The sequence below is a fragment of the Netta rufina genome (genome assembly GCF_964035555.1).
Source record: "Netta rufina genome assembly, chromosome: 2".
Lineage (NCBI taxonomy): Eukaryota > Metazoa > Chordata > Aves > Anseriformes > Anatidae > Netta > Netta rufina.
In genome coordinates this window covers 3,226,296-3,247,514 of record NC_140124.1, presented here as the reverse complement: position 1 = coordinate 3,247,514, position 21,219 = coordinate 3,226,296, and the positions used below count along the sequence as shown (strand labels likewise).

The window sequence follows — 21,219 nt, the reverse complement described above, 5'->3', positions numbered from 1 at the left end:
AGACCCACGGGTATTTTGAAGCTCCAAATCACCCTCAGAGAAAAATCCAGGTAGACAAGCACTGTTCAAAATTATTGAGCAAATTATTGAATGATCCTAAAGCTGAAGAGGAAGTATCCCTCAAAACAGGTTCTTTCATTTCCACACTTCTGAAACTGTAAAAAAAATGCAGCTAGAGCCGAACTGCGTTAATAACATCCATGGGCTGCAGCTCAGCTCCTGCTGGTTGATGGGAGAAGTGGATGAGCTGACAGAGAATGGAGTGCAGTGAACAGAGAAGAACACAAAACCAGCAAGTTTAGTGACAGCCGATGCAAGACATTTATTGATATAAACTCAGCATCTAACAGCATATCTTGCATTTGATTTGCTTTGTTGTTTTTTGTTTGTTTTGTATCTCAAGCAAACTGAAGTTTCCACTTTATTAATACCTGCAGGAATTATGGTAAAACATTGTATTAAAATTTTAATACAGCTGTGTTTTCATCTACAAGACATAAACCCCCACACGTCTCATTAGTTATCTACAAAGTTTAATCACTTACAAGCATAACTTTTAACCTCTAGGAAAATATTTTGAAAGAACATGTGATGGACTTCTCATAAACCTTTCATTTTTTGAATAGAGTTCTACATAAAGATTTTAAACATTCTTTTCAATTGATTTTCTTTTGCTTAGATTTCAAAAGAAAGTGTAAACAGATGTTAATTATTTTGGGCTAATGAGTATTTTTTCTATGACCATCTGAACTGCAGCTTTCTAGCTTCTTAAAAAAATACCTGAGCATCAAGCACATCAGGAGGAATATCCACATTCCTTTATCCATCTTTACTATCTTTTGGATGAATATTATGTTTTTAGTGACTAATATAGAGCAAATTCCTTTGTTAGCAGTATCTACGTAAATCCAAATGAAATTCACTTCCTCCCATGGAATTGTTCTGTATGGATACTTGAATAACTGAGAATAGAATCAGGTCTGATACAAAAGAAATACTTTCCATTTCAAAAGTATTTCCATGTTGTATGTCTGCTACTTTCCAATGTACAGTGCAATATATGAAAGAAGCACTAATATATATCCATTGTATTGCTTAATTATAAAACAAACAGTATAAACCAAGGAGTTGTTATCAAAAACAGAAGAGTAACATAAAAGAGGCAAATGTCATTTCTTTCACCATATGCAATCACTGGAAAAGCATCTATATCTGGAGGGTGGTTCACGTGGTATTACACATAATATCCTGTCTGGATATTGAAATGAAAAAGGCTGTGAAATGCATTCATTTCAGTCACCACATGATCAAGGTGCACCCACTGAAGAAAAAAAAATTGCATTCTTTTCTACAAGCACCTTTTGTAAATTCAGTCCCTGTTAGCAGGAATATTGCCAGGAGGACTCCAGAACAACTTTCACAATATTACCTAGCTGGGAAACACTGAGACAGAACATCACACACCAACATTTCCAAGGCAAAAACTCACTCAATCCTCTCTCTTCATGCTAGTTAGAAATTCAGCTGCATCTGAGCATTTCTGGTTTCCCTGTACCATCTAAATGAAAACATTTTCTACTATGACACGGCCACACAACTCAGCAGGGACAACGTGTTGGGACTTTTCACCCCATACCTCTGTCAGATGGAGAGGGCCAGTGCTTGGTCCTACTGAGATCAATGACAAATTCCAGTTGACTTCAACTGGGACCAGTATTTGGGCCTATGAGCTCATTTCTTCCCAGGGCTGAGCAACTTGTTGAAGGTTTGTGCAAATTCCACTTTTGGTGAAGCCAACAGGAACAAATGAGCCACGCCCAGTGAATCTCAGCCTTCCCCCCTCAATCAGCTCTCCTGCTGCAAAGCTCCAGAGAAACTCAACAGAAGGCAGTAAGGGTGACGTCTACAGTGCAGTTCAACATACGTGGTTACAGTAACGTGATGCAATTGTACCTGGCAGTGCTTCCAAGCAGCCCAAAATATTATCAACAGGTGTATTCTTCAGCCAGATATTTATGGTAAAGATCTGTTGCTTTGTTTTGTTTTTAACTGTGTTTGTGCTCCTGCTGCTCAGTGGCGAATTCCTTTCAGCATGTTAGGAGATGTTACCCATCAGTCTGCTAACAGCAGTGTTTCACCACTGGCATGGACAGGAGACCAAATATACCAGATTATTCTACCAGTAATATTTATTGACAAAGACCACATTTGTGGTTCTTTGTATGTATTAGCATTTGATTATAGATGCAGAAGTCAGTTTGTGCAGCCCTTTAATCTTTTGCTGAGCATTAAGTAAATCTGTGTTTTAAAAGGTATGGTTCATAAATCCACTACGCTAGAATGCAGAGAAAATGAAACCTACATCTTTACACCACTAGGAAGTGGACTTGAACATAGCTGTCATTTTAAATATGGTATTTTTTCTTCTATTTTTATTTATTTTTTTTAAACTTAATGCAGAAGAAAGCAATGAAATCCTTGACCTCCTCAAGTCAGCGGGACTTTGACCACTGACTTCAGTCAAGTTAGAATTTCAACTGAAAGGTCTGAGCAGCCCTTTGCATTCCTAGTAAATGCAATATTGCCGAGTTATTTCATTCTGTGGCAGAAGTTCATAATAATTTACTCAGACTGTGCATGTTGAAAGGTTTTTTAAGAATTTTTTTTGGCAGAGCTAATTGGTGTCAAAGCAGTGCGAAACTTCATGACCTTCAGGTGCACACCATGACAGGAGATTGCTTTAGCTGGAAACAGTCTTCCTACTCTGGCTGCTGAAGGATGCTGAAAACCTTGGGTACTTTCACCTTCTTGCCACACTATAATTTACAAGTTGGCACTTGAAATCATTTTTATGTTCACGAACAAAACAGCAATTATTTATACTTGTGTCACAGGTAGGAGAATCAGGCTTTTCTTAAACCTATCACCACAGCTCCACTCTGGAATGATATATGTTCACCTCGATCAAAGCTTTTAAAATTACCAAACTGACATACATGTTCCCTTTAAGACTGGAAAAACTCATATTTAAATACATTTTTTTCAAAGGTATTCCCTCATACACATTACCTTGTAAATCATTGCCACCAATTCTCCTCACCTACAACAATTTTGATTATTTTTTTTTTCTGCTTTTCTTTTGTGTTAAAAATTATGCTTGTTTCTGCTCAGCTTTGGGAGAGGTCTTCTGTGCTGATGTGCAGCGTCACAGGCTCGCCAACAGTCCCATAGCTGAGGGTTCTTGTGGAAACTTCAGTTTTAAAGCTCGACTGTCCGTTGTCTGCCGAGAGCTGGACTTCAGTGCAGAAAGATGGTTTCACCGTAAAGGAGGGACCAGAAGAAGCAGCTGCTGTGGCCGCGTGCACTCCAGGCGTCACCGCCATGCAGGTATCACTCACATGGAAAGAGATGTTTGAGGGGCCTACAGACTGCACACCAGTTACTCGAGATGCCGACACGAACACGCCCCCAGGAACGTGCTCCTCAAACTTGCTGAAAAATCTTTGCCTGGGCTTGGAAACCACGGGTCTCCCCAGGTTCAGCAGCACCGGCTTTCCAATCGTTGGCTCGTTAATCTCTGTCTGGAGCACGGAGATCTCGCACGGTTTGTCTGCTGTCTGGTTCTGATCATCACACCCGTAGGTCTCGCCTTCTTCAGGAACATAATCTTCAAGATCCTCCAGAGTTAATACTTTGCCATTGTGAGTTAAGATTTTGCGGTCCCGGGTGCTAATGTCTTCTGTCTGTAGTTCTTCTGGTTCATCAACTATGACGACATTATCCTCTTCTGGAACGACATCTGGCACTACTTCGGGTATCCCCTCTTCAATAGGCCAAGATGTGTCTAATTCATCCTCCTCTTCTTTAACCTCGGGGCTCGCTGGTGAGAACAGAAGTTGGTGTTCGTCTGCAGCACCTGTCTCAAAGCTGAAGACCAAGGGCTCTCCCCCGCAGGCAAGCAGTGGGGAATCGACACCTGATCCACTGTGGGCACTCGCTTCCTGGGGGCTGCTCTTTCCTTCAGTTCCGTAATCAATAAATGAATTATTGCCTAGTTGTTCAGACCCACACGGGGAACTTCTGTCCTCGCTGCTGCCTTGAGGTCCTTCCTGATCTGTTGTATACACCAGGGGCTGGATATCAACTTCCGAGAGACTGTCTTTAGGCAAAGAAGATTTTGACTGTTCCACCAGTTTATTGTTGGAATTGTTTGTGTTTGGATCGTCATCTGGGGAATGCCTAGGCCTTGAGCTGGGAAAAGTGAATGTTAACACCCCTGAGTCATCTTTTTCTTGTTTTGCTGGGGAAGATCCTCTTTTCCTTGCAGGTTTTGGTGATTTTTTCACCTTGAATTCAATTATTTCTTCTACTTCAACCCATTTGCGCTTTTGCTCTTCCGTCTTGGTCTCTGTGATTTCTCTTGCTGCTGCTCCTTGCCTGTTCTCGGGCTCTGTGACATAAAGCATGGGGACAGCAGACTTCGATGTTGCCTCTTGCTCATGTCTGTGGACAGGCTGCCTGATCTTTGAAACGTAAACTGGCTCTGGAGTTGGCTCCGCTCTTGGGGAGCGGGAAGGTGAATGACCTGAAGAAGAACGGGCAGGAGAAACCCTTCCCCTTTGCCTTGGGCTCTTCACCACCGTGGTTATCGTTTCCTCGCTGATGAGGGAAAGGGTTGAGATGGAGTTGGCAAGAAGACGAGACTTTTTGGGGAGCCACACTCCATCCGCACATGCCGTAGTGGATCAAGGCGCTACGGTGGGGTTAGTTTTATGAGCACTCCAGCTTTTGGTGAAGCGTGTCATTTCGGAAGGGGTACACACACAACACACACACCCACATGCCCATCTCCACTTACTTTCTGAATCAGTCAGAACCTCAGTGCTGTTTCCCCAAGGTGGATCCGACCTCCATTAGCCTCCTTGAGTGCACAAATACGAGTACCTCCAGCTGAGAAATGGTCTTCTGGATGCTGCTATATCTCACATGCTGTGTTGACCACCTACTATGCTACTTTGGACCCACATAGCAGTTTCACCCAAAGATTTTAAACACTCGTGGTGTTCACACTTTTTCTAAGTGTCCTTGGCTAAAATCTGGGCTTCAAACTCAATGGCAAAATGTTCTTTTTTACAGTAGGGTCAGTAGTTTCCTCTTTTTTTAATAAGTCTATCATATCTTTATGCTGTTGATTATTTTGAGACCACAGGTCTACCTTTCCACAGGCAGAACTGTTACATTAAGAGGGCATTTGGAAGCCAAGAAAAAGAAGTTAAAACATTTCCTGCAGAAGTCATCTATGTCAAACTATACTCATTTTTACTCTTCATAATATTGTCATTGCAGCCACAGCCTGATCCTACTGTCAGAGATTGCCATAGGAATACCAGATCAATCTGGGATGCATGATTGCTATTTCTCAGAGGAATTCTGCTTTATATTTTCTGAGGCATCCACAGCAGTTGGGATTTCTCAGTATCTCTGCAGAGATACACACTGCTTGTGTCAAAACAATCCTCTGCTCCCATCCCGGAGCAAACTGACTTTAAATGAGCTACAGATTAAATTGGATCAATAACTAAAAGCTGGGGACAGGAACACCCAAGCTCAGTCTTTAAAGTTCATAATTCAAATCTTTAATATGCAGTTACTCCTGCAGATTTTTTCAGTGCCATTTTTCACATGGAAAAACGTGATAGCAAAGACAGCATTTGCTTTGCAAGTGCAAAGAAGCTGATGCTCTTCAGCAGAGGTAGCTGATTCAGTAGAGCCAAGAGGCAAAACTGATTTTGTTTTTGTACTGAGATTCTCTTCCTGCCTCCAAGCAACAGAGACTGGAATAAAAAAAATAGAGGTATCTGAAGGATAAAGACAATCGCCTGAGGCGGGAAGGAGTGATTATGAATCAATACAATAGCTTTTTTTATTCTTCTGTTTCTCTCTGTTCCCTCCCCAGCCTCAGCAGCTAGTCTGACATGCTGCCTGGAAGGGCTGAAACCAATAGTTCTGCTCTCCAGATCTCTGGCTCTTCAGTCAGGACTGAGACAGGTGAAAGGAGCCCCTGTGAAAGCAGAGCCTGTTTGTCCTGCTGCAATTCCCTAACCAGCACAGAAGGCTAACCAGCTTGGAGGTCTTGTAGGCTTTCTCATCTACCAATTTGATCTTTGGAGACTGGACTTGGTTTGGTAGTGCCTTCTCCTAATGAGCTCAGATTTTTTTTTCCATGATTTTTCTGAGGATGAGGTAAAGGTCAAGATTGGATATTTCTTTTCTCCCTGAGTTGCTTTCTCTTCTACTGCTTACCTCCTATTGCTTTACTCTTTCCCAAAAGTTATCAGAATTTTTCTGTACCTCTTGTTGGGCTTGTTTGCTGACACTGCAATGCAGAGCCTTCATAATGACCACGGCACCTTTCTGAATTATGCAAAATTAAGTCCCTTCTGATACAGATGAGAACGAATCCTTTTTATGGTTGCATTAGACTTTGCTCTATATTGCAAAGTTAAAATGCTTTTTTGGCTCTGGGATTTACACATACAGATATTGTTCAATCTTGTCCCCAAATTACCTGTTAATTTTTTTCCTGGTGGTAGTTTCAAAGCTGCTGCTCTTGCTCTGCTCACTACCTTGTAAAAGATGCAATGTGTCCTTAAGAGAGCTGTTCCAAACTTCACTCCATCACTATCCTACTGATATACTACTAAGTTGGGGGCTTCCCTAATGGGTTTGTGACCCCATCCATTAGCAAAAAGTGGGGGATTTCCATTAGTCTGAGATCCCACTCATAAAGATACCAACCTCCTTTGGAGCTGCAGCCCTTAATTTAGGAATCACTTCTCGAGTTGCCCAATGCAATAGCCCATGGAGCAGTTAAAAATTTACGAACCAGCTGAACTGATGGTATTTTGCATTAGTTTGTCTTTATTTAATCATACAATATTAATGTTGCTTCTTGTGATCTGAAATCATGAAGAGGACTGTAAGCTTAGTGAGGAGAGATGTGAAATAAAAGCATTTTTTTCAGCTGATTTACGAGCACAGATATGTAGAAAGATGAGCTTTACTAAGCTTTAGACATGTCCTGTCTGTGGGTGATTGCTTCCTGCTCATGACTTTCTTGGGATGTTTCTGAATGTGATATCAAAAAGCATTTATCTTTTTTGTTACCCTATAGATAGCTAAACCCTGGCTCTTGAGATGGCATAGGCACCTTCATTTTCTGGCCATTGCAAGGTTAAAAAAAAAAAAAAAAATTAAATGACTCAAGGTGTTAGCTGAATGGGTGTATTCAAGGAAGGGGGCAAAGTCTGACTTCCTTCCTGCCTCTCCTTCCTGTGCTTTGCCAATTTATCAGCTGTTCAGGTTAGAAGCTGCTAGGACCGGGAGGCATGGCTTCTTATGAACCACTGGCTCCAAAGTGGCTAAATGATGACAACTGATAGTCATCACAGAAAATAATATAAGAAACAAAAGGTAAAACAATTGCTTAAGCATATTTTAGGTGTCATTTCACACATCCACCTCACCATCTAACAAAATTGTTTAAAAAAAAAGGCATCATGTCCAACAATCACAAAGCATGTCCAAGTCGATGATTGGTTTTAGCAAAATTATGACTCCAATGGAAATGCATTTCCCCAAAATATACGTTCCGTAGTCACCTATGGCCATTAAGCTATGGCTTAAATTTTTTGAAGGTGCTCTGAAGGCCTAACGTAGGACAATGTAGTCCCTCCAGGACATGAGACAATTTAATTTATGTACTTGCTTATGACACTTATAAACAAGAAGATACTTTAAGATTTTAATGGCTGATGAGCTACTGGTCCACACGTAATTGAGAAAGTACTGTTTTTTGCTGCAACTAATCTTTATATATTTCAGTATAAATCAGGATCAAAGTAACCAAGAAGCCCAAGGAAAAACATATTAGAAATGGAGCCAGAGATGGTAATAATGTGCAGCTTCTTTCTGCTTTATCATGAAAGGCCTTCCTGGAGAATTAAAACAGGAAGGCAAAAGAAAACATTGTAAGCTGTGTTTGTTATGTTTGTACATCTTTTGAGTAGCCAACGCCTTTTTTTTTTTTTTTAAACATTGTGAGTCAGATTCTACACCCTTGAGCCCTTGTGCAACTCCTGCATTAGTCAGTGAAATTTCTTCTCATATAGAGTCCTAAAATTTAGCCCATGCTGTGTCTAACAGCAACTTTATTTATTTATTTATTTATTTTGAAGGGGATAGTAAGATTTTTCAGGTTGTCGCTTTGCATAACACAAAATACCATGAGATCTGGTGGAATAGGAATGAACACACTTGCATGGCCAATAAACACAAGCTTGTTATTGGATCATGCATAGGCAGCAAGGCAAATCACAAATGTTACCAGAAAAAAAAAAAAAGTCAGCACTTACATGATGATGGTTTTCTTGGGCACTTTAGTCTCTTGTTCAGTGACTACAAAGAAAACAGTATGAACAGCATGGGGTTAAAGAAAGGCAAAAGCTGAAATGATTAAATTAAATTTCCTCAGTTATTCAAAATAAAGTGGAGTGAAAAAAACACCTGTACCATCCCATCCATGCTTTCTGTGGTTATTTCCAGCATCGCTTTTAATGATTATGACCAAGAATAAGAACTCAGAGTGCCCTCTGAACAGAGTAATTTAGATTTGCAATTAACTATTTTGTTGAAAACAATATCACAAAAAAATGTTTTTTGATGTTGTGAGATCCTAGCATTTTTGTTTGGAAGGGCAAATATAGAAAACAAGGTTCTTGTTCTTTTTTCCCCCCCTTCTTTTTCCTTCCCCTATAATAAGTTAGTGATAGTGTAAGAAACCTGAAACCTGGAAATGTCTTGATATGAAAAACCCTGGAGAGCTGAAATTCTTCAAACTGTGATTTCACTTACTAGAAGAAAAGTTTCCCCAAAACACTAAACAATTTCCACTGTGGACTAGATTCAAAATCCAAGCTGATAAAAATGAAAACTAAAATCATTATCATCAGAACAGAAAATTGGAGTAAAATTCTCAAGGAAGTCCAGAAGGAGCCCTGTAATACACTTATGTCTACTTCTTCATTTTTTATTTTTTTACTTAATTTGCAGATTTTCATGACCCTTGTCCCATACTGAACTAGAATTTTTTGATAACATTTGAAGAGCTAATAGAGATTTTTATCAGGTTCCCAACTTATCTGTCTGAATAAAATTAAGACACTGAACCAGACTGTTGTGAACATATTCTGAGCTACTGAACTTACATGAGATTGAGAAAAAAAGAAGAGCAAGCCCCATCTTTTCTTTAATGAGTTAGTAAAACTAACTAACTAGTTAGTTAGTTTCTAAAAAACTTAATTTAATGTTAAAGTAATTTTTTCAGCAATTGGTTTACAATCTTCCAGCCAGCCTATAAAAATAAGCTCTGGTCTGAACAATTGAAAGTGAACTGCAACTCAAAAAAAATATCTATAAAATCACAAACAGTTCTTGCCCAGGGAACTTGTAGAGTGTGTTATTTGTCATATATCTTATGATTCATGCTGATATTTTTAATAGTGGCCAAAAACTGCGTTGCCAGAATATTAAAAATATATTTACAATATTAGATGGAAAAGTTGAACCTAATTTTACTTCCACTTTCAAGGCATTTTTTCTGCCGCTAGGTAAAACTGCAAATCCCACGATAATTAAAGAGAATTTTGTGCAAATATTGATGGTAATATCTGACCTAGAGTTTTATGCTTTGTTTGCAGAGCCCTGTCTCGTTTATGCGTGTATAAATTTGGAATAATTTCCAACAGAGTCAGGGAAGTTACTACAGAATTAGTAACTACAGATGGGTTTAAAAATAATCCTTTTGGAAAAAAGAGTTTACAGCCTATCTGATATGTCAAGGATAAAATTATTTTGAAATGTTTATATGTGAACGTGAATAGAATATAACTTCTTTACCTACCTATTTAACAATTTTCAAGTATTTTAAAACATCCTTTTTTTCAATTATGAAATACGTCACTCAGTGATGGAAGATGAATTGAGAGCTCAAACAACTTACTGTGCCCAGGCTGGAAATTTCCAATGAATATGTAAATCCTTAAACTGATATTGTGGAATTTTTACGTAACGCAACTTTTAGAAAAAGTCATCAAATAATATCATGAGATGAATCCATAAGCAACAAGAGAATCAGTTCTGATGTAAACAGGAAATGAATTAATTTGATTGCACACCTAAACACAGGTGTTTAAGCAATTACTATAACAGCAACCCTATTTAGATAATAATTAAATATATAGTTAACAATGTCTGTAAGAAAAATTCCCTTATAATGTTTATTTTATTACTGTGTGTTCTGGAAGTCCTCCCATATGACATTGATTGCAATACTTCTATCTGCAGCAGGTGCTAAGGAATTCAGTATTTTGAGGGTCAGCAGGACTGGGCATGAGGAAACTGTAAAAGGCCTGCAGTAGATAGGTCCTGATGAGCTGCAGTTTAGTGCATAACAGATCTATTTTCTACGTGCTATGTCCAAGGTGTGAAGGAGGTTTTAAGCAATTCTTTATGAAGGATAGAACCACATGAAAGTAGGATGAGAGAACTTGGGATTCTTTTTCCAAGAGGAAAATATTCTGCATCCATTTTAGCACCGGATTTATCATTTCAACTTGTTTTATAGCAGTTTAGGAAAACAGCTTTGCAAAGCAGGAGCCCCTGATAAGCAGGTTAAAAGCTGTAAGCATTAGGATCAGCCAGTGCTTCTACAGGACTAGAGTCCTCTTTGGTTAATACATTAAATCAGTGACTTATGATATGAAACACTTAGGCTAAGTCTGAATGAAAGTCAGCTTTTGCTGCTCTGAAATGGATGAAAGGAGGTTTCCAATGCAGCCTTCACTACACACTTTAAGTTCTACTTTCTCCACTCACAGAAGCATAAAGCTATTTTTTCTGCTGGCATAAACCAGGGGAATGCTGCTCTGCATTCACCCCTCTTCTGCTACGTTTCAGAGATAAGCCCACAAGAGAGAATGGACAAAACTGACATGAACTGCTACAGCTAATCTCAAAATGAGCAATTCATGGACACAAAATAATTTCCTAAACTGTGTGAATGTAATGCAAATGTTTTTCACTCAATGTAAGGGGAAAAAATGTCTTAGTCCTGCAGCAACAGAGACTGCTGTAAATACAGATTGTGTTCTCTTGCATTTTGCACTGAACACCCCATGGCTGGCGCAAAAATGAGACTAACTGACAATGATAACAAATTTTAAATAACAAGATTAATATCTCAATCATCACCCCAACTGGGGAGCTTTAAAATGTTCAGGGGAACAAACTCATATGCCCTATTTCTTCAGGAAAAGGGTAACACTAAGAGATCTAATGCTCTTCTGCATTTAAAGCAATCTCACGTTTGAGAACCTCAGAATACTCAGCTTTACCTCACAAGAGGAGTATTGCCAAAAGCCTAGTAAAAAGCAACTAAATAACTTTCCCACAGCTCTGCATGTGAACTAACACAAAGCTATGAAGAAATTTCTGTTACCTGTGCTAGATTTTGGGTATTTTTCTTAAAGGTTTTGCTTATCTCCATTTGAGTACCTGATCCCTTGACCTACTGCTGACTGTCTCATTATACATCCTGGACCTGCTCACCCAGATGAAAAAATTCAACTCTTTCCAGAATCTGGGCTTTGTTTTTCTTGAAAAATAAAAAAAAAATAAAAAATGAACAAGTTAGTGAACCTGCGATGAGTGGATTGCAGTAGTAAGGTGTTAAAAAGGGATGCCAGAGCACATCAGCTCATGTCAGGTCGGATCTGCTGTATGTAGGTTAAGCAGCAAGGCGGGTGGCCACAAAGCAGACAGTCAACTTGAAGTCAAAGAGACAGAACTTCCAATTACATGTTTTTAAAGTGTCTAAAATTCTCCCAATATCCACAGAAAGAGGATTTTTAAAGCAACTCTCCGTTGACTTCAGTGAAACAACCAGGTGTAACTGAAGGCAGAAGTCAGCCTTTCAGGCCTGAAGCCTAAATTGCAACTGTTTGCAAGGGGACCCTTAGTTCAGTGGGTTTCATCCTTCTTGAATTTGATCCTTCCAATGGATCTGCAAATTCCCATACCATGAATTTAAACCTAATAACAAGAAGTTTGTTTTTAAGACCCCCTAATGTGGGTCTGTGGACCATCACTGACTGCAGGTCAGGGCCCATAAACCACTGTACTAATGGTATCCCAACTTGTAACAGTAGGTTTGGCTCAGTATAATAAACAGTACAGAAAAGGCAGGAGAATAACTAAAATAATTGCAATTAAAGGCTCTTGGGTGCCTCAGGAGGCTCTGGTAATAGACATTTCAGAAAACTAACAAAAAATCAGGTAGAATGTAGACCCACCATGCAAGTGAGCTAGGAAACGGACGCAGTTATCTATTTTCTAATGTAATAATACCACACAGGAGTAATGTAGTCCTCTTGGTGAAGTTAGAAATAATCCCATTTTCACAAGTAGGAAGGATTGTAAGGATGGAAAGTGAAAGCCTTCATAAGATCCATCCGTCCTCCTGTTCTTTGCCAGATGAGCTTGATTTTTCAATAGGTAGATCAAAGATGGTTATTGATTCCCAGGAAAGCAATGAATTCCCTCCTCGTTCAAGAGCATTGTGCTAAATTCATCCCTGATACAATTCTGCTCAGAACAGTAATAATGCTCCATGGATGAGCCTGCTTTTTGCTCCAGCTGGCCTGGGGCAGCTCTCGCTGTTTCTCCATGGAGGTGACTCAGGGAACTATTTCCTTCCCTATTACCAAGTTCAGGCAATTGCACATCATGGACCAAAAACGATCTCATGATAATATTTCTGGAGCTTGCAGGCAAGCTCCAATTATGTTTCTTCATCCAAACCCATAAAATCTGTTTGTTTATGACTGTGGCAATGACACATTACATGACTAATTCAGGGCTGAACACACATTTGTAACCCCATGAGCTGAACAATGCTTCACAACCCTTGTGAAGAGTTTTTACTTGTTTTACAACCCTTGTTTGTTTTTATATCTTCTGTCTTGGCACAATGGAACTTCATGAAGATATGCCACCCTAACAGTAATTTATTTCTGTTCCTCTACACGCTGCATATAAATTATTTCTCTCTCTTTATGCCTCAGCAAGGACAAAGCATTAAAGTACTTCAAGGTTTATGCTACTGAAACAATTCTAGTGTAACTATAGTAATACCATTTTCCCTGCAATGTTGTTGAATGATTTGATGGTACTCTGGTTAAGGACCATAAGGAAAACAAGCATAAAACCCAAACAAGTGAGTATACAGATCTGGATACTACTCTTAATGGCCTAATGTGGCTGAATCCTCATAGTGTAGCAATACATTATCAGCCCCTACAGAGGGCTGACCCCAAGGTCCATCCAGACCAGGCTCTTGTCTCAGACAGGACCAGAAGAAACCTGGGGAAGATTATAAGAAAATAGGAGAGTGGAGTACCATTTTCCCAAACTCTGGTCAGTTTGCTGCTTGGCAGTTCCCTGAGTCAGGTCTTTGCATTTGATGGCTCTCACTTGAATGTTGATAACTCTTATCCCATGTCAAAAGCACACTGAACCCCTGTTATTATGAGTAAATGTGAAAACACTGACAATGAGGGAAGAAGGTTCTACAGCTGTTGGCAAACCTCTAGCTGTTGTTGGCTATGTCTCCTCTAACTGCATCTGAAACAGCTCTCCAACACCAATGCTTGCTGGCATGGGATGGCCTATGCCTATCCTAGTCCTTTCTCTCACCCTCCAAAACAGTAAACCATTTACCATTTACTATAAATTGTCCCTTGGCTGTATTATCTCCTAAATTGCTCCTGGGAGCTCTTCTAGAGAGGCAGCACTGGTTGGCCCATGCAGACAGCCAAGGACTTGTATGAAAAAACAATTTTGGATGCTGGGGAATGTGCCATACTCAGATATAGCCACTGATATAAACTAATTCATGATAGGTTTACAATAAGCATGCCTGACATTCTGCTTGTGGGAATTCTTTTAGTACATAGGTAACTACAAGAAGTCACTTTCTAAATGTGTTAAGAAATAGATGCATTATTGGGTGGGTATGACATCAGCCCATATCACCCTACTTATACAGATTAAAGATACAGGGGGGAAAAAAAAAGTATAGATTCTATGACTGTGTGATGTTTAATACCTGAACAGTCCTAGCTAACAGAACTAAATTTTTCGTGACACACTGCTGTCAGTTTTGCTTTCTTAATCATTCCAGAAGCTTTCCAGTAGTATTTCAAGAAACAATCACAATACATCTGCAGCTTTACTTACTGGCCCCTGTTTTCTTCTCGGTAATATATAACTCATGTTCTGCCAGGCTGACATATGTTTTCAAGTACTGCAACAGGAATTTTCAAGTACTGCAACATTTTTCTTGTGCTAACAGTGGTGTGACATAACCTTCATTTACTCCTCCTTTCTCATATAATGCATTTATGAACATTATATGATAAAGTTGATTTGCCAGTTATGGAAATCAACAGATGGTGATGGGTATAGAGCTGAGCTGCAGTATACCCATGCACATCTTGATAGACATACACAGACGTACACCAATAATCTACGTGGATAAGATTGCAAATATATTTGAACCTTGATAAGATTGTTTTGGAGTAATTCACTGGCATACTTACAGAGCTGGTCAAGGATCATACCTTCTATGGTAATGGCTTGGTCTCCTCTCCTCTCCTGAGTCAGGGCTGCAGCAGTGTGATGGTAAAGTTCTGCTCCGCTTTTTGCTGACCCTAATCTGTTCATCAGCTAAAGAGAATTACGTAGTACTGAATAAAATGCAGGATGTTTTTATAATATAAAATCTTTCTATGCTGTATTACAAATGCATCACAATTACATGACAACAGACAGAGATGAATACACGACCCCAGACCAAAGCTACAGTTTCAATGAACGTGTGCTGTTCAGTGAGTTCATTACAATGTTTTACCACAAATGACTCACACAGACAAGTTACAGCAGAACAGCTAGCTTAGTTACTTGTTGTTTGATCTGTGACTTGGTCCTAATGTGACTTTATCAACAGGCACAAATTTCTGTCATATGCCATTTAAGCGGTAGTTAAGCAGTTGGTGTTTTCTGTTTATCATCCATTAATCCACTCAATCTTACTCAGTCAAGTGAATACCAGATTTTGGGATCTTAGCTAAATGGCAAATGCCAGGTAATGTGATTTTGCTAAAATTCTAACAGAAAACTTGAATTTATATAGATCACATTAAAAATTATGTGGAATAACTGTGAGGTTGCTGTGAGCTGAGCTGTGTAAAATTTTATTCCTGAGTCCTGAGGGTTTATTACTATTTTATTACAGTGAATGCACAGACTATGACTAATTTTTAGAGAATGTTTTACAGCACATTTGTTCTAATTTTGTTAGATACTCCCCATATACACTTAGTAAATAAGCAGGAATGTCAGTGCTTTCCAATTCTATTTAAACTTTACTTCTTACTCTTGGATTTGTAGTGGCATGAGTATGTTCTAATTTAAAGATGGACCAAAACCAAAACGTCACATCAGAATGATCCTTGACTTTACAAGATGTAGCTCTAGAGATCTGGATTTAAGCTCTAGAATAAGCTCACCCTATTACTACATGAACAGCCAAACTGTCAGATCATAATATTCTGAAGCTTCACAATTCAGATCTAGTTATGGAGAACCTGACTTGTATAACCTTTTTTGATATGGCATGCAGCAACAATTGCTCAGCCACTAATCTCATGCAGTGGATCTCAGTAAAATGAATTCTCCAGTCTATGTCATGTCAGACAGCAAATCTCTAACTCACTCTGAACTTACTTCACATTCATAGTGTCCCATATCTTCATTGGAAGGGTTCTTGACCACCAGGACTAAAATGCCACTCCGTGGTTCACTGAACGTCTGGTATTTATTTGTGTCCTTCAACAGTACACCATCTTTGTACCATCTGTATGTGGAAAACACTGAACATAAGCCAGGAAAAATAGGCAGTGTCAAGAAGTCCCCAGCTCACTAATCCATCTATTAGATCAGGGGGCAAAAAACTCAGGAGATAACCATTAGACAAAAGCTTGTTTTCTGGAAGACAGGTCTACAGGTAGGTAGATCACACATGGATACGGAACTGTACAAGTTTATGAGATCCTCCTCAAGACACCTCATCAACCAATGCAGGGAAAAGAACTTCTAATCATGAGAAGCTATCCTGAGCTTTCTATCTGAACATCCCAAGCTAGTTGCTTAATTTAAGTGTAGGGTAGGGAGGATAAAGGAATGATAAAAGGGTAGATCTGATATAGAGGTATTATTTGTAGGTATGTCTTTTCAGATTCTAGTGAGAAAAAAATTGTTGAGAAGCTCAGGAAAGGTGGGATCAGGAAGAGCCAGCATTGGAATGGCAATAAGGTGGAAAACACAGAGAAGAAAGGGTCATAAACTGGAAAGTAAAAAGGCAAGGAGACTTGTCTGGCCATGCAGAATGGGAAAATAGGATTTGTCCCAAAGCTACGTGAAGAACTGACCTGATTTGAGGCCTAGGTGCTCCTTCAATAGTACAGGTAAACTGAGCATCTTCACCCTCGACAAAATAAGCATTTCTAACCTTGTTCACAAACCGTGGTGGCACTGAAAGGCAAGGATAAATGTAGTTTGCACAGCTGGAAATAGGATAACTCCCTAACAGATACAAAGGATGTTTACCTGACCACAAAACTCTCATGATTTCTGCACACAAAACAGTAAAAGACACATATTTTTACCTGTGAACAATTCACTACTATTGTATCATCAGAGAAAAAGTATTATCCATTACATGCTATACAGAACTTCTGGAATATCTTTATGTTCCTGTTTATGGCATTATATTGAAGACCTCTTTGAAACAATGCATCTGTGCAGGTCTTTACCTTGAACAAGGATCTTTCCCAAGGTACTGGCATTTCCAGCAGGACTGGAAGCAAAGCACATGTACTGTCCTGAGTCAACACCTGTTAGGTTGTCCAAGATCAATGTACAGGAACCATCGGGGTCTTCTATTATAATGTGATGGGGATCCACCTCCACTGGCTTTCCATCTTAAAGATAAAGGGAAAAAAAGTCTTTGTAAATAGTTTGGTATGTTTAATAATGTTTTCTCCTTAGGAATTTCATCCAGCACTTCCACTTCAGAGGACTGAGAGCTGTGTTTGCTCTTTCAGCACCTGATAGTAGTAGTTGAGGAATGAGGTCTCCATCTGTCTACAAAACAACCGGTAGGTAAATCACTGTTTGGGCATGTTGTTTATCATCAATCCTCATTTTAAAGTGAAATTCTCTCACAGTATGTGTGGTGTACTTATAGCTCTTATTTGCTAGCCAAAGGACCACTTCCAAAGTGACTGTAAGCATGTAAAACAAATCTTTAAAAAATATGAAGTTATAGAAAAGTTGTTTACTCTGCATTATAGCAATGCTGGGGAACAAGAGTGTGTCCACAGTGCTGCCTGTGCCATGACACAGAAATGCCTGAGCTAATATAAATAAGTTGTTCATTTCCTAGAAATTGTTTTACTGCAACAAGATGTAGCTTCACACAGACTAAAAGATAAATTTGAAAAGCAGGGTATTAACTCAAAGGAAGATCTGTACTACCTGTGTCTGGGTGGTTTAGTAGCTAACAGTAAGGCTAGAACTGGGTATCTCTAGATGATCAGCTTTTATATTACTCACTGACAGCTTAGCACAGAGCAATGTACACAGAAAAGAAGGCTGGAGTATGCATTTTGTGACTTGCTTCTCATACCTTTGTACCAGCTGACAGATGGCTTGGGAACTCCTGTAACTTTGCAAGCCAGCTTGACTGTCTCTCCCAGCTCAGCTGTACAGTCTGCCAGTTCTTCCTCAAAGTCTGGAGGTACTGAAACATCAGAAAAAGCATGTCAGTCCCAAGGAGGATAGGATGTCTGTAGGATGGCTGCTACAAGGTAGGATAACAGGCATAATTTCTGCAGTTCTGTGAGGTTCAGATGGAAAGCTGAGTAAGAAATTTTAGCAGCTAGAGACTTTCAAGGTGAAATGCTGTCCTTGCTTATTTGAGAATAAACTGAGTCTGACAAATGTCCATTGTTGGGTATAAAAATGAACAAAAAGAAATATGAATTTGTTGCTGATATGGAGGTATTTTAGACCACGATTTAATAAGCACATCCATTATTCAGACACCACGCAGCTGCGACAGGTAAAACAATTCCCCCAATTAAAATACACCCTTGACATTAAAACTAATATTCTGTTGGTCTCCATACAGCAAATCTGTGCTTTGTTAGGAGACTTTTATTTTGACTTATTCCTACCACAGAAAACTATATAAAATTGTTCTGATAGACTTTTTAATTAGAATACCTGACTAAAAGCAAAACAACAAACAGACAGGACTTGCTTTCAATGTATATACATGAAAAACAACTATTTTCTGGCATTTTAAGATGACATATTTCCTTATGCTGTAAAGTACAACATTTCAGGCTTATAGCTGGACAATAAATATCTAATAGCCCTGCTGACAAATTTTGTGGATTGGAAATTGGTAGAATATTAAATGACAGCAAAGACAAAATGATTTACATGACAAGATAAAAATCCAAAGCAAATCTACATGACCAGGTACAACAACGTAAGCCAGATGTCTAGAGTAGAGGGTTTGATATCCAACAGTAACAAGTGGCTTTATACTGATATCAGTAGGGCTCAGGTTTAAATCTTGAGGTTCTTTCCGTTCGAGTTTGACATTTTACAGTGGGACACAGCCTTTGTCACCAAATTCAGTGGTCAGCTACCCTTCTGTAATCCTTGCCAGACAGAACACATCTCTAGTGCCAACGGCAATTTGTGTTTTAGAAGTTTCAGTAATGTTTGTCTGTCCTCCAGAGATGCACATTTTCTGGGCTATTGTGCTGGAAGACAGTAAACTCTGTTTATTAACAAGGACATCTAAATATGAAGACAGGGAACTAAGCAACCACCTCAGCATCTGACTCTGATCCTCCATCAAAGGGAACCCACGTAAGGGGTAGCAGCTGAAATGGCCAGGGACAGCCAGCTTTTCTCAGATCATCAGCCTGTGTTTTACACAGTTGCACTGCAGATACTGCAGAGTAATTAGAAAGTTGTTTGCTCTGCTATTGTCTCAATATCTGTACAGGTCCTGTGGAACCTCTGTCACATACATGGTTTGATGGTATACAGTCTCGGTTCTCTTGATGGCAAATGAAGAGTCATAAACCATGGTCCCATCCTGATAACAGTGCCTACCCCAGTTCAGGCAAAGGACCTAACACAACTATAATCATTCCAGTTAAAGCTTACTGCTTGCAGTCATGTGAGTTGTTGTAATGTGTTTTTAACCTGTGGGAAACCTCTAACCCTAATTCAGTTCAAGAGGTGGCATGTGACCCTATCTGTCCTGGCAACAAAATCTCCTTCCTGAATCAGGGAACCACCCTGAAGCAAGCACTAGGAAGTCTGGGCTGATCTGGGCCATACTCACTCCAGACAGGCTGGCTGATTCTCTGCTGTATGCCACAGATCTCCTTCACCCAGGAGTTCTTGATGTTCACTGTACGCGCCTGAAGGAGATACTTGCGGACTGAATCCTCCCGTTCGTGCCAGATCTCAAACGCACGGTCATCCCCTTCCACAATGTCGTTCACATCGATGTTGTTCAGCTGCATTACAGAAGGCACACAAGAAAGTTAACAAATTCTTTGTTCTTCTACCTAGGGTTGAATTTCAGACAGAGCATTCCCCAAACCTGAAATCCCACAGTTTAGCACAGTTCAGATCTGGACCTAGCCTTTGTGAAACAGAACTCTCTTCAATAAAGGTTTTAAATTAAAGCAACTATTAACCATCACCATGTCTCCTGTGCCAGTGTGCGCCCTCTTCCATGGATGTTAGTTATGTCCTTCCTATTAAAGCATATTAGATGCTCTAACAGTAAAATGGGAAACAAAACTAATTTTCATTGCCTTTAAAGATTTGTCAGACTGCATGCAACGTGGCTTTGGTTGAACAGAAGTCAGGGCCACTTTGCAACCCTTTCCCTTGTATACCCAGCTTTCGGATACCAAACAAATATTTTCCTGGGAGCAATTATTACATTTCAGGAAAATAACATCCAGTGGTGCAGTGCTGGCAGCAACACCTCAGAATAGTTAGGGACTACATGAAAAGAAGTTAAAGAGCAGGCACTCTCTAGACAAAATATCCCTTTCTTCTTGGAAAATAAATTTTGTCTGTAAATAACCATGAGAAGAGAGATAAAGACTTTCAGAAGGCCCCGGCTGCACTTAGTCAAGAAATCCACAGGGCTTTTTGTTTTCTTGTTTATTTGTCTTTTTCTGGAGTTCAGTCTTTCTGTAACTTCTTGCAGTTTTAATCTGAGCCCTGAATGTCTGAAGATGAGATGGACAAATGCTTTGAACTTTTCATTTCTAAACAGGAATTGCTTTCAGAAAAAAGGATGTAAGCAGTAAAGAGAACCACTGGGATTGTGCCATTTGACAAAAAAATGCATTTTCTCCAATTTACTTCCACTGCTACGGACTGTCAGAAGCAAAGACCAAATGTTAGCAAATACGCCCAAACTAAAATCAATATCAATGTCACACACTTTTGCAGTTAACTCAGTGAGATAACAAAGAACTGTAAACACTTGTATGTGTAAATCTCATTGACACACAGTAAAAATCTACCCATACTTCTGGTGGTTTTGGGCATATTTCTAACAGGGTTCACAGAGACACTTTTGGGACAGACACATTTTACTTCTGCTACAAAGACTTTCAGAAGCAAAGGAAGAGCTCAAAAGAATTTAAGAAAAATCCTGTTTTTAGATAATCTGAAACTGGACATAAATGTGAAGTTCTCAATGACAGAGAAATGCTGTAGGTGGGGATGTAGTGATCAGACCTTCATGATGTTCTTGAAAATGTAGCTGTAGGTGTCCGTCTTTGTGTCTCGTTTTGGTTTGCAGATCACAATGTAATTCTTGAACAGGAAGACATGTCTTTTGTGTCCTTTCCATGCCATTCTAGCTCCTGGAGCTCCTTCCCACACAATGAAGTGGCCCTGATAGGAAAAATAAGAAAGAGCACA

The 21,219-nt window shown here is 39.4% G+C and overlaps 1 protein-coding gene across 20 annotated transcripts in view; it reads right to left on the bottom strand.

Moving 5' to 3' along the window:
* The window catches only part of OBSCN (obscurin, cytoskeletal calmodulin and titin-interacting RhoGEF), a 185,493-nt gene that overhangs the window by 30,186 nt on the left and 134,088 nt on the right, over nucleotides 1–21,219 (bottom strand). For 19 of the 20 annotated variants that reach the window (XM_084282486.1, XM_084282500.1, XM_084282501.1 and 16 more), the window contains 7 exons: nucleotides 21,034–21,192; nucleotides 19,610–19,787; nucleotides 17,867–17,980; nucleotides 16,992–17,159; nucleotides 16,608–16,710; nucleotides 15,904–16,033; nucleotides 14,739–14,844 (listed from right to left, as the gene is read on the bottom strand). In XM_084282486.1, the coding sequence (XP_084138612.1) occupies nucleotides 14,739–14,844; nucleotides 15,904–16,033; nucleotides 16,608–16,710; nucleotides 16,992–17,159; nucleotides 17,867–17,980; nucleotides 19,610–19,787; nucleotides 21,034–21,192 (958 nt within the window). Of the gene's footprint in view, nucleotides 1–297; nucleotides 4,660–8,414; nucleotides 8,458–14,738; nucleotides 14,845–15,903; nucleotides 16,034–16,607; nucleotides 16,711–16,991; nucleotides 17,160–17,866; nucleotides 17,981–19,609; nucleotides 19,788–21,033; nucleotides 21,193–21,219 lie in introns of those variants that run through there. The other variant, XM_084282498.1, reaches the window with a different exon arrangement.